This window comes from Schistocerca piceifrons, chromosome 11 (genome assembly GCF_021461385.2).
Source record: "Schistocerca piceifrons isolate TAMUIC-IGC-003096 chromosome 11, iqSchPice1.1, whole genome shotgun sequence".
In the NCBI taxonomy this organism is placed as follows: Eukaryota; Metazoa; Arthropoda; class Insecta; order Orthoptera; family Acrididae; genus Schistocerca; species Schistocerca piceifrons.
The window spans coordinates 172,666,599-172,680,612 of NC_060148.1; the positions used below are offsets into that span (position 1 = coordinate 172,666,599).

The 14,014-nt window shown below is 47.4% G+C and overlaps 1 protein-coding gene across 1 annotated transcript in view; it reads left to right on the plus strand.

Annotated features, from left to right (window-relative positions):
• Nucleotides 1-730: 730 nt before the first annotated feature.
• Nucleotides 731-14,014, plus strand: part of LOC124719875 (putative ankyrin-containing lipoprotein Lxx09580) — a 29,966-nt gene continuing 16,682 nt past the window's right edge. Inside the window, exons 1-2 of the mRNA XM_047245057.1 lie at nucleotides 731-1,247; nucleotides 2,688-3,263. Of these exons, the coding sequence (XP_047101013.1) occupies nucleotides 3,169-3,263 (95 nt within the window). The 5' untranslated portion in view covers nucleotides 731-1,247; nucleotides 2,688-3,168. The remainder of the gene's footprint in view (nucleotides 1,248-2,687; nucleotides 3,264-14,014) is intronic.

The window sequence follows — 14,014 nt, forward strand, 5'->3', positions numbered from 1 at the left end:
AGTCGAGTAATGCGCGTTCCTGTTACACCGCGCCAAGTGCAGACGTTTTCATCGTGGAGTGGTTGCTGACAAACTATATTGGGGTTCTCTGTTGCCCAGTACCTCGTGTTCTGTGAATTCAAGTGACGAGAAAGGTGAAACCATGCTTACAGTCACTCGTGATATAATGGAAAGGGTCTAACAAACCATCGTCGATCTTACTGAAAAGCCGCCTTCAGTAACGTAAACGTTTGACTAACATCCTCCACTAATTGTTGCACAACACGTTACGTCTTCAGATTAAAGCTCTTCAATATCTGGCAGGAACTCCTACTCAAGAGCACCTTTTGGAACAATTTACATGTAGACCTCTTTGGGCTCTCAACAATTATTCAGCAAGTGTCTGCGGTAACTTCTGCGTGTGCCAAGTTTTGCACAGAGCCGTAGGTGCGCCTGTTTTTATACAGGCTCTGTATTTCTCTCTCTGCTGGTAGTCGTCTGTCCAGGTACTTGACTCGAAAATTTCGCCAATTGCTTAACCGAACCTGTTTTCACATATGATTCGACAATTTATTTCTTCTATAGTGTCATTTTGCAGACCGAAAAGCTCCTGTAACTTCACTGATGAAATGAACCGAAATGCTGACAGAAGAATTCTAGCAATTGATGATTTGGTTATAACAGATGTAAACATTACACTAGTTATTCTTCCACCTTTTCCGTTATGTCATTTCTTTCCCGCGTACCGTAAGCCGTACCATCAAGAGCAAAGTCAGGAACAATAGTGGTACATTCAGCGAAGATACGCTAATGAACAGTGTTTGCAAATGAACAGTGTAACAGCAATCTGATGAATAATGTCCGTCTTTGATTTGTATTATTTAAAATCATATTCGACGCTTACAAGGATTTCACTGTTTTTAACAGCTTTTAGTCATAGGTTGATATTGGCGACACCTGTTACTGGTGTGGCTTTGCCAGGCAAATGTAAGCAAGGGTTATAGGTGCTAAACTGCGAAAAAAATACAATTATTTTCATGAGACGGCCGTACCTGTTTATTTATTAATAATTTGTCAAATTGTGGTTTTGTTTTTGATATAAAGTAACCAACTCGTTTCCTAATGGAAGCCTATTTCTGGTCTTAGTTTTCATGTTCACCAATGAAGAGTGCTAACTTCTATAGCTAGGAAGTCGTGAATGGCACTAAGAATTCTAAAGCTTCGCTCTCCAGCTGTGGATATTTGTCTTTCCTCTTCATGCAGAACACGTGAGTCTTTTACGACTTAAATTTTATGTAAGCGTGATGTCCAAAGCAAAGACTGTTTGTCATCTTCGTGTTCAGATCGCTCAGTTGTACTGACATAGCTGCAAAAGGATTTCACATCCATCTATGCCCACTATTAGCTTGAGAGTTCAGTTCCGGAAAGTAAATTAATAGTTTTTCTCCAAAGTTAGTCAAGCTGCGCATCGTGCAAGGAATGTGAGAAATTACACCACCAACTGGCCCACTTCTCTCTGACAGCCTTCTGAAAGTAAGGACAGACTGAAACACTGCCTTCAGTAAAGACTTTGACCACAAACGGAATTTTGCCAGGACTGCTTAGATTTTATCCTTCACCTTTATATTCGTTTTCTTCTCTCCCTTGGAGGCTCTATTCTGTAATATTTGAGTGATTAAAATGAATTGCGAGTAATACTAACTTCACTAGTGAAAGAGGATCGCAGAAATAATTCAAATAAAAAGATTTGGAATCTTGTTTTAATGTTCTTAAAATTCAGCTTCAAGTTCCAGAATTCGTCAATACCTCTCCTTTGGAAAGCTACCAAATCTGAGGAGATTCTGATGATTCTAAACAGTCGTTTGCAACACTTTATTTGACTTCAGAGCTTCGATCGTTTTCTTTAAGCACGTCTTTCAGATCAGAAAGTAAAACCGTGGCTGCCAGAGCCTGTTGGTGGAGAAATCAGTGTGTCCATGATACATTTGGCCTTACTGACTTAACTTCACAACGAGCCCGCTTCTCTTATCAGTGACGGCTTTACAACGTGTTGGTGTTAAGAGAACAGTTTCCTGTATTGTGGCTGTCTGACATCAGTAACAAAATGATAGCACGTCTCAGCTAACTGGAAGAGACAATTCTCTACCAATTGCTAAGAGTTCACCAGTTGACGGTTTGGTGTTGTCTTGCTGGAATCTGTCGGAAATGTCAGAGGATTCGGTCTGGGTGCCACAACTACCCCGTAGCAGTGTTTGCCATTAAGTCACCCCCAACTCTTGTAGCAGATTGTCTGTCCACTGCGTGAGGCAGCTCCTACAAGACTTGCAGAAATAGCTGTTAAAAGCAGAGCAATACACATACCAAGTGTCAAGTCATTCTTTCTGTAAATAACTAGAGAGATTGAGACAGTTACTATCTCCATTTAGAAACACATCGTGATTGAACAACCCTACTCTATAGAAAGAAGTTGGGGGAATGAGGTCTGCACCCCTTCTGAAGACACGTTGTCCAAAATCAGGGTGCTGCAACGGTATGGGAAATCTCGAAAGCTGTGCTGTTGGAAGAGTTTTACGCAGACAGGATATTGTGACATTGTAATAGATCACTGGTGGACAACATTCACCAGCTGTTGTTGTACAGGTCTGCACGTGTGTCGTACAAGTGTCGAGGGTGCCGTGTAAGGTGGGCTCGGTGGCGCCGTGTTTCAGGACCTTCCGCCATGTCGGCAGCTGCTGAGGTTCAGAGGACGGCGGCCGTGGACCTGGGCGCCCTGCTGGACGCGGGCGACGGCGCGGTCGTCACGCTGGTGGCGGGAGAGACGCGGCTGGCGGCGCACCGCGCGGTCCTGGCCGCCAGGAGCCCCGTGTTCCGAGCCATGTTCCAGCACGACACGCTGGAGGCCAGCTGCGGCGAGGTCAGAATTACAGACGTGGGGGCCCGGTGCTGAGGCAGCTATTGTCTTACGTGTACACCCTGCAGGCACCCCAGCTGACCGACACGGCCCCGGAGCTGTTGACAGCAGCCGACAAATACGGCCTGTCCGCGCTGAAGGCCGCCTGCGAACAGCAGGTGGCGGCACAGCTGGAGGTGGAGACGGCGGCGGCTGCAGCTGTGCTGGCGGTGAGGCACTCGTGCCCCAGCCTAACTGCGGCCGCCATCCACTTCATAAGGTCTCAAACACACAAAGTAATGGCGACGCAGGGCTGGGCAGATGCTATGCGTAGCTGCCCTGAGCATCTGACTGAAGTCAGTCGGCTGCTCAGTGAACCACCAGCAGAAGCCAGGTGAGCCCAGGGCAAGACGTTATTCTGTGTTTACCAATAATGTGTGTGTGTGTGTGTTTCTAACAGTACAATATTTGTGATTGTCTCTCCTTATAGCTCACAATGCTGTCATTGTCCTGTCATGAATGGTTTATCAAAGCTCCATATTCAGCCCTTTTTGTTAGCAGTTATGTTAAGTAAACAAATCATAGAGGGGATAATTTCAGTGTTGAAGAAATCCGTCCTCATTTGATTAGTTCTCTTATAAAGCATGTGTAGAGCCCATTCATCTAGATTTTGGCATCAAGCCTTTGAACAAGAGATCCTTTGATAGTGCACCTAGCAAGTGAGAGTGCTGCTGTGGGCACAAAACCGACACAGTGACGGGTGCAGTTTGTAGCCGACCAGATGAATGCTCGTGCTGTGATGTGGGGCAGCTTTACTAAAAGTAGCCATCAGTGCTGCAGTTGACAGTATGATAGCTCCAACTGGCATCGTGCTGCATAATGAGGAGTTGAAGACTATTATGTATGTTGCACAGCACCAGAAAGATTTTAGCATTCTGCGACACGTCGAGGAGGACAGCAACGTATTCAGTTTCGCATTTCTCTTGTACCCGTGTGGCAGATACTGACCTATCCTACCTTCTAGGCGTAGTAAACATACTACCGTCGCAACACGAGTGCCACACTGACGCCTCGCAGTGTGCATTCAGCGGCCGAGGCGGCTCTGACAGCCAGACCTGGGCACAGGTTGATCGTGAAAGCTGCGACTGCCAGCTGCTGCGCGAACATCCCGTGAGGTACTGACTTAGGTGACGGCCTTGGAACAGTACTGGCGTTCGCGTTAAAGGTCTGTCCCACAAGCATAGAATGGCTACTCAGAAGTGCGATGTGTCAGTCGGGGTAATCGAGATCTGGTGTCACCGTCTGTGCCACAGTGAGCGTCCGACACAGTATAGGACAGTACGGCAGTAATTGGCTTCCATTTCCTCAGTATATGTGTGCAATAGGCCAGCAACTTCAGTACCAAACTTACTTTGCTACCCTCAAACAGTAAAGTGTTGGTATGACTTAAAAGGCACACCACATTAAATATGCCAGGCTCCAGAGAGTAGCATATGGTTGTGTGTGCAGTAAACAACATGGTCTAAGCACAGGGGCTCCCCAGACACTCCGTGACCAAACAACAAACCACGCTGCTGCTGCGGTCGCAGGTTCGAATCTTGCCTCAAGCGTGGATGTGTGTGATGTCCTTCGGTTAGTTAGGTTCAAGTAGTTCTAAGTCAAGGGGACTGATGACCTCAGATGTCCAGTCCCATACTGCTGAGAGTCACTTGGACCAAACAACAAAAAAATAATACAGTAAACAAGACAACATGGCAGCACACAATGCTGGGCCTTCCAGCCACATTTCCTTCTCACCCCTGTTCAGCCAGTGCCTGGAATATGTGCTGCATGTTCCCCTTACAAACATGCAGGAACGGTGTGTACTTTTACATCACTTCAGTGCATGCTGCAGGAGCATGTGCCAAATGTATGTCCTTCTGTCGTCTTGAAATCGTCTCTGGCATTACCAGAGGCCACTCAGTGAATCCCACCACATTTTCCTCTACTAGGGTACAGCAGATTTCATTTCCTAACCCATCTGTTGGAGTCTGATACATCTCCTACAACCCCCCCAGGGGATCCACAACTCTTTTGTGGATACGTGTGTAGCGAGCACGGGACCCCGAGCTAATGTGGCCTTCCTTCCTTTCCGGGCTGCATCCCTTCCCTTTCCGTATCCTTCCCCATCCCCCATCTTCGTCCCCCCCCCCCTCACCTCTGGCTCTTTCCTTCCCTTTCTCCCCCTCTGGGAGTATGGTTTGTGCCTACGTCCGGAGACGGACGCTTGTAAATGTACCGCACTCTTCGCCTTCCTTGCTTGTATGTCTTCATCTTTCTTCGTCCTTCTCTTTTCCTTACCTCTTCTCTTTACCTCTTCTCTTTACCCTTTTCTCCGCTGCGGCGTTTGAGACCTCTCTTCTTTCCTTTCCCTGTCTCTTTCTTCCTCCCTGTGCGTGTCTGAAGGCCGACCCAAGCACTTCCATGCGTAGCCGGTGACGGGGTAACGCGTAATTCCCCGCCCCGGGTAGACAGGTAGGACACGTACGTACCCCCTGGTAACGGCCAGGCCCAGGGAGGGGTGATTACCCGAGCTGATACCTTCCGAAAGTGCCGATTGGTCCCTCTGTCCGTTTGTCGGGAGGTGTGACCTGAGGTGTGAACAATCACCTAAGGCGGGGGTGCCCTCGGTGAGGGCCCCCACAAGGGAGGAGCGCGCCATCGGAGACGCCGGTAATCATGGGGGATTCTTCCGCAATGGTTTCCTCACCTTCCACTATGTCTGCTCACAAACGTAAGTTCACTGAGTCTCAGCCACAGACGGTTCTTCCATCGTTGCCACAGTTCCTTGTTGTTTCTCGGTCTGACGAAGGTCACGACTTTTCCACGGTCAACCCTTTCATTATTCAGAAAGGTGTCGACGCAATTGCGGGTCCTGTAAAGTCTTGTTCCAGATTACGGAATGGTACCCTGTTGTTAGAAACACACAGTGCCCTCCAGGCTCAAAAATTGCTGCGTACTTCTCTGCTCCACACCTTCCCTGTCCGGGTGGAACCGCACCGTACCTTAAATTCCTCGCGTGGAGTCGTTTATACACGCTCCCTCGATGGATTGTCTGACGAAGAAATTCAGCACTACCTGTCTGACCAGGGCGTTACCGCTGTTCGTCGGGTTATGAAAAGGATTGACTCGAACATCATTCCAACCCGCACTGTCTTCTTGACATTTGACAAAGTTCAACTCCCATCAAAAATCAAAGCAGGCTATGAGATAATTTCCGTTCGCCCTTATGTCCCAAACCCTACGCGTTGCCATCGGTGTCAGCGGTTCAATCACACCAGCCAGTCCTGTTCCAATCCGGCCAAATGTGTTACGTGTGGCAGGGATGCCCATGAGGGTGCTTGTCCACCTCCATCCCCTCGCTGCATCAACTGTATGGGTGACCACGCTGCTTCCTCTCGAGAGTGCCCCGTTTTTAAGGATGAAAAGCTCATCCAGGAGATCAGAGTAAAGGAAAAGGTGTCGACCTTTGCTGCTCGAAAGTTACTCGCCAGTCGACAGCCCACCGTGCCTCAGAAAGGAAAATACAGCACTGTCCTTGCTTCTCCTCGGCCAACAAAGGAGGCGGCCACGCAGACTTGCGACCTCACATTTAGTACCACGGTTGTCAGATCGGCCAGCGCAAAGATCGCCCGTTCAACCTCACCACTTTCGCCTGCCCACTCTATGGCTCACCCTTCGTCGGGTTCTGCTAAATCTCGAGCCCAAAAGTCAGACGCCAAGTCTTCGAAAAAAGAGCATTCTCGTGAAGAGTTTTTACGTACTGCAACTTCACAACCATCGGTTCCGCCTTCATCTAAACATCATACCTCCAAGAAGGCTACGAAGAAACACAGTTCCTCTCTTTCTCCGCCAAGGCGTGTCCCAACTACAGCACCACCTGGCGGAAATCGCCCTCGGCCATCTTCTGTGTCGCCGAGGCGCACTGCTGGTGGCCAGTCAACTGGCCGATCGTTGGTGGCAGGAGCTGCTCCTGACCAACCTATGGATCAGGATCTTCTGCCTTCGACTGAATGCCATTCCATGCTGTCGGTCGCAAGCTCTGAGCAGTCGTTGAGTTGACAGCACCCTTGGTCACGTTTCTCCATTTTCTGTTCACCCTATGTCCATTATCCACTGGAATATCCGCGGCATTCGCGCCAATCGGGATGAATTGTCGATCCTCTTACGATCCTACTCGCCGGTCATCTTCTGTCTTCAGGAAACAAAGCTGCGTCCCCATGACCGCTTTGTTCTCCCTCATTTTCAGTCCGTCCGATATGACCTCCCCTCTGTTGAAGGCACTCCAGCCCATGGAGGACTTATGATTCTGCACCATGATACTCTCCATTATCACCCAATCCCCTTAAACAGTTCCTTCCAAGCTGTCGCCGTCCGTCTTTCCCTTTCTGGATACACGTTCTCCCTATGTACGGTATACATTCCATCATCCACACCACTGGCACGAGCTGATCTCCTTCATCTTCTTGATCAGCTTCCACCCCCCTATTTGCTGGTTGGGGACTTCAATGCCCACCACCCGCTTTGGGGATCTCCACATCCTTGTCCACGTGGCTCACTATTACTAGACGTCTTCCACCAAGTGGATCTAGTCTGCCTCAACACTGGGGTCCCCACATTTTTGTCTGCCTCCACGGCAAATTTATCTCATTTGGACCTTGCGGTCGGTACTGTTCCGCTAGCTCGGCGCTTCGAATGGTTCGCCCTTGATGATACACACTCGAGTGACCACTTTCCATGTGTTCTTCGACTGCAGCCTCAACTGCCATATATGCGCTCGCGACGCTGGAAGTTTGCCCAAGCCGATTGGACACTTTTTTCGTCTCTAGCGACATTCGATGACCGTCGCTTTCCCAGCGTCGACGATGAGGTCACACATTTTACCGACGTTATTCTCACAGCTGCGGAACGTTCAATACCACGCACCTCCGAATTGCCCCGGCGCCCCCCAGTTCCTTGGTGGAACGAGGCATGCCGTGACGCAATACGTGAGCGGCGACATGCTCTTCGCATTTTCCGTCACCATCCAACTTTGGCCAACTGTATCCGATATAAGCAGCTCCGTGCGCGATGCCGTCGCGTCATCCGCGATAGCAAGAAGGCCAGCTGGCAATTCTTTATTAGCTCATTTAACACCTTAACTCCCTCCTCGGAAGTTTGGAGTCGGCTTCGACGGTTCTCAGGCGCGCCTAGTTTCTCCCCGGTCTCTGGGCTCACTGTCGCGCATGGTACCTTAGTGGACCCCGTCGCAATTTCTAACTCATTGGGTCAGCACTTCGCTGAGATTTCGAGCTCTTCGAATTACCCGCCAGCGTTTCTCCCGAAGAAACGTGCAGCGGAAGTGCGACATCTTGCTTTCTCCTCTCAAAATCGCGAAAGCTACAATACTGTTTTCTCCATGCGCGAACTCCAACATGCACTCTCTTCTTCTCGCTCCACCGCCCCAGGACCGGATGGTATCCATGTCCAAATGTTGCTGCATTTATCAACCCATAGCCTGCGTTACCTCCTTCGCCTTTATAATCGAATTTGGACCGACAGTACCTTTCCCAGGCGATGGGGGGAAGCTATTGTCGTCCCCGTTCCGAAACCTGGAAAGGACAAACATCTCCCCTCTAGCTATCGCCCCATTTCTCTCACGAGTAGTGTCTGTAAGGTTTTGGAGCGTATGGTGAATTACCGTTTAGCTTGGTGGCTGGAATCCCGCAGTCTTTTAACACCAGCCCAATGCGGATTCCGACAACATCGTTCTGCCGGTGACCATCTTGTTGCTCTCTCCACTTATATCATGAACAATTTTCTCCGGAAACGCCAAACGGTAGCAATATTTTTTGATCTGGAGAGAGCATACGATACCTGTTGGAGGACAGGCATCCTCCGCACAGTTCTCTTGGGGCTTTAGAGGCCGGCTGCCCCTTTTTCTTCGCGAATTTATGGCAGAGCGCACATTTAGGGTGCGGGTGAACACTACTCTCTCCCGTACTTTCTCCCAAGAAAACGGGGTACCCCAGGGCTCCGTGCTGAGTGTTGTACTGTTTGCCATCGCCATTAATCCAATTATGGATTGTCTTCTTCCTGATGTCTCGGGCTCCCTCTTTGTGGACGATTTTGCGATCTACTACAGCTCTCAACGGACCAGCCTTCTTGAAAGACGTCTTCAAGGATGTCTCGATCGCCTCCACTCGTGGAGCATCGAAACCGGCTTCCGTTTCTCACCCAGTAAGACCGTTTGTGTTAATTTTTGGCGACGTAAGGAGTTTCTTCCGCCCTCCTTACATCTAGGTCCTGTCAACCTCCCATTTTCCGACGTCGCTAAATTCTTGGGTCTTATGTTTGACAGAAAACTGTGCTGGTCCTCCCACGTTTCCAATCTTTCGGCTCGCTGTCTGCGATCCCTCAACACCCTCCGTGTCCTGAATGGTACCTCTTGGGGAGCGGACCGAGTGGTCCTTCTCTGCCTCTATCGCGCCTTAGTGCGCTCGAAATTGGATTATGGAAGCATAGTCTACTCCTCTGCTCGGCTGTCTATTCTTCGGCGTCTCGACTATCCACCACCGTGGATTACGTTCAGTGTCTCTTTTTACACCAGCCCTGTGGAAAGCCTTTATGCTGAGACTGCTGAACCTCCGCTGTCCAATCGGCGAGCAGTCCTTCTGAGTCGTTATGCTAGCCATCTGTCTTCCATGCCTGCTAATCCGGCCCGTGACATTTTTTTCGATGCCTCCTTGGATTTAGGGTATGCAGGCTGCCTTTCCTCCCTACTACCACCAGGAGTCCGCTTCCGTCGACTGCTCCATTCTCTTTCCTTCTGCTTTCCTAAAACCTTCTTGACAACCTGGGGTACAGCTCTGCCTTGGCTCCGTCCCCGGACCTGCCTGCTCCGTGACCTTTGTCAGTTTCCCAAGGATGGTACCCCTTCACTTGTTTATCGTCGGGCATTTGCTGCTCTACGTGCACAAATGAAGGAAGCCACATTTATTTACACTGATGGCTCGAAAACATCGTTAGGTGTAGGGAGTGCCTATATTGTTGGCGACACCCCAAATCACTTTCGGCTTCCCGACCAGTGTTCGGTTTATACAGCGGAGCTTTACGCTGTTCTCCAGGCTGTCCACTACATCCGCCGCCATCAGCGGATACAGTACGTTATCTGCTCAGATTCTCTCAGCTCTCTCCTCAGTCTCCAAGCTCTTTACCCTGTGCACCCTCTGGTCCACCGGATTCAGGACTGTCTGCGCTTGCTCCACCTGGGGGGCGTCTCGGTGGCGTTCCTCTGGCTCCCGGGACACGCTGGTATCTGTGGGAATGAGGCGGCCGATATAGCGGCCAAGGCTGCAGTCTCTCTTCCTCGGCCAGCTATTCAGTCTCTTCCGTTTACCGATCTACGGAGCGTTTTATGTCGCAGAGTTGTTCATTTATGGCACGCGCATTGGTCGACACTTCCCCATAATAAATTGCGGGACGTGAAAGCTCTTCCTTGCGCATGGACCTCTTCCTCCCGATCGCGTCGTCGGGAGGAGGTAATTTTAGCTCGACTCCAGATAGGGCACTGTCTTTTTAGTCATCGACATCTTTTAAGCGGTGATCCTCCCCCACTCTGTCCCCACTGCTCTCAGCTGTGGACGGTCAGACACCTTTTAATTGAATGCCCCTATTTTAATCCGTTACGCTCCCGTCTACAGCTATCGCCTGATCTATCGTCGATTTTAGCAGATGACACGCGCTCAGCTGACCGCGTTCTACAGTTTATTAGTGACAGTGAAATGACGTCAGTCATTTGAAGTTTTTTTTGGGGGGACAACCAACCCCTTTCTATAGTGGACTTTTAAGCATTCCTTCTGCCTTTAGTTTCTCAAATTTTCTGACTTTGTTTCCATTACTGCTGATTTTAAATTTCGTTTTTTTCCTGTTTTCTACGTCACGGGCTGGGCGCTAATGACCATAGAAGTTTTGCGCCCTAAAACCACAAAAAAAAAAAAAAATCTCCTACAACGTCAATATTGATAAGATATTTTTGCTATTCAGCCGCATTAACTTACATTTCTCTACATTCGTAGGAAGCTGCTGTACATGTCCCCCCCCCCCCCCCAATCAGTTTTCTGACTAGCACCTGCATCCTACGTGCTCAGTTATTTTCTGGCTGTTTTTCAATCTGTCTCTTCCTCTACAGTGTTTGCTCTGTTTATCTCTCTAGCACAATGGAAGTTTTAATAGATGTCCTATCATCCTATCCCTTGCTCTTATCAATATTTTCCATATATTCCTTTCCTTGCGTATTCTGTGGAGAGATCATCTCATTTATTGCTTTACCTGTCCAACTAATTTTAAACGTTCTTTGTAGCACCACAACTGAAATGCTTCCATTCTTCTCTTTCCCAGTTTTCCCATAGTTCATGTCTCACTACTTTAAAATGTTGTGCTCCAAACGAACAATTCCACCAATTTCTTCCTCACATTAACGCCAGTGTTTGATGCTAGTAGACTTCTCTCGACCAGAAATGCCATTTTACCTGTGGTACTCTGTTTTTTGATGTACTCCTTGCTTCCTCTGTTGGCGGTTATTTTGCTGCGTAGGTAGCAGGACTTCTTAATTTAATTTACTTTGTGGTCATCAATCCTGATGTCAAGTTCGTCGCTGTTCTCATTTTTGCTACTTCTCACTAAGTTTGTCTCCCTTTGATTTAATCTCAATCCATATTCCGTATTCATTAGCCTGTTCATTCCATTCAGCATGCTGTGTAATTCTTCCTAACATTCACTGAGGATAGTTATGTCATCAGTGGATCTTGTCATTGATATCATTTCATGTTGAGTTTCAATTCGACTCTTAAACCTTTCATTTATCACCGTCATTGCTTCTTTGGTGTATAGATTGAACAGTAGGGGAAAACGACTGTGTCCCTGTCTTCCACACTTTTAATCCGAGCACTCTGTCCTTGGTCTTCCAGTCTCATTGTTCCCTCTTGGCTCTTGTACATATTGAATGTTGTGTGTCTTCTTACAGCTTACCCTTAATTTTCTGAGAGTTTCGTACATCTTTGACAAGTTATCACTGTTGAACGCATTTTCCAGGTTGACAGATCCTATGAACGTGCTTTGATGTTTCTTCAGTTGTGCTTCCATTATCAACAGTGACATCAGAACTGCCTCTAGTGCTTCTACCTTTCCTAAAGTCAAATCAATTGACACTTAACACGACTTCAATTTTCTTTTCCATTCTTCTGTATATTATTCTTGTCAGCAACTTGGATGCATAAGCTGTTAAGCTGATGATGTGATAATTATCGCACTAGTCAACTGTTGCAATCTTTAGAATTGTCTGGATAATCTTTTTCTGAAAGTCAGTTGGTATATTGCCAGACTCACATTCTACACACTAATGTGAATAGTTACTTTGTTACCACTTCTCCCAATCATTTTAGAAAATCTTACGGAATGTTGTATCTCCCTTTTGCCTTATTTGATATTAAATTTTCTGAAGCTCTTTTAAATTCTGATTCTAATACTAGACCACATATCTTCTCCATATCGACTCCTGTTTCTCCTTCTGTTACGACAGCCAAGTCTTCCCCATCATACAGGAATTTCGTACTAACTGCTCTCTTCTGTGCATTTAACAGTCTGTCTTAATGTTACCTTCTGTGCTCTTAATTTCACCAAAGTTTGTTCGGCTTTTCTGTATGTTGAGTGCTCCCAACAGATTTCTTCTCTTCTTTGTGGTCGTATTGCCTTAGCTTCTGTGCACTTCCTATTTCTCATTTTTAAGTGACTTGTTCATCTGTATTTCTGAATTCCCTGAGCATTTATGTACTTCCTTCATTCATCAACTGAAGTATTTCTTCTGTTGCCCACGGTTTCTTTGCAATTAGCTGCTTTCTACCTTTCCAGCCTCAGTGATTATTTGGAGAGATCTCCATTCCTCTTCAACTATGCTACCTCCTGAGCTGTTCATTATGGTAGTATCTATAACCACAGAGACTCTTCATCCCTTAGTACTACTATATCCCACTTTTTTGCACACCGATTCTTCCTGACTGTATCTTATACTTCAGCCTACTCATCACTACTAAATTGTGATCTGCATCCGTATCTGCTTCTGGGTAAACCTAACAGTCCAGTATCCGATTTGTGAATCTCTGCCTGAAGATGCTATGTAACTGAAATCTTCGCATATCTCGCATCCTTTTCCAAGTGTACCCTCTCCTCCTCTTCTGAGTCTTGAAGAGAGTATTTGCTATTGCTAGCTGAAATTTTTTATACATCTCAACTAGTCTCTCTTCTCTTTCATTCCTAGTACCAAGTCTATCTTCTCCTGTAACCCTTTCTTCTACTGTTACCCCTACAACTGCATTCCCCCCACTTTTAGATTTTCATCTCCCTTTACATACTGGATTAAGTGTTCAATACCCTCATAGTTTTTCTACATCTTCATTGTCAACTTGTCATGTCGGCATGTATACCTGAACTCTCGTTGTCTGTGCTGGTGTTGGTTTCCTCTCAATTCTGTTCAGATGAACCCTGTCACCGAACTGTTGACAGTAGCTCACCGTCTGCCCTACCTTCCTATTCATAATGAATCCTACTCCTGTTCCGCCATTTTCTGCTGCTGTTGATATTACCCTACTCTCGTCTGGCCAGAAGTCCTTGCCTTATTTCCATTTCACTTCAGTGACCACCACCGTATCCAAATCGAGCTTTAGCATTTCCCTTTTGTTATTGTCTGGCTTTCCTATTGCATTCAAACTCCTTACGTTCCACGCCTCGACTCGTATAATGTCATCCTTTCGTTGGTCATTCAATCTTTTTCTCGTGGTCATGTCACTTCTGGCAGTCTCCCCCAGGTATCCAAATAGGCACTAAGGTACGCGTCATATATCTTGGCGGCCGAGTTTAGGTTCGTTCTGCGCATTTGACGTCACAAATCACAGTCAGCCAATGAACAGAGAACGACGTTGCCAGATCTCGACTGCAGTGCAGAGCACGGACGAGTGTCTTCAATTTTAGAAACGTTCAGTCATAAATGAAGTAATTGAACAAAAGCAATGTCTTGATAGCAGACTTTCTTTTATAGAAAGTTTTGAAAAAGCATTCTTTACACCAATTGCT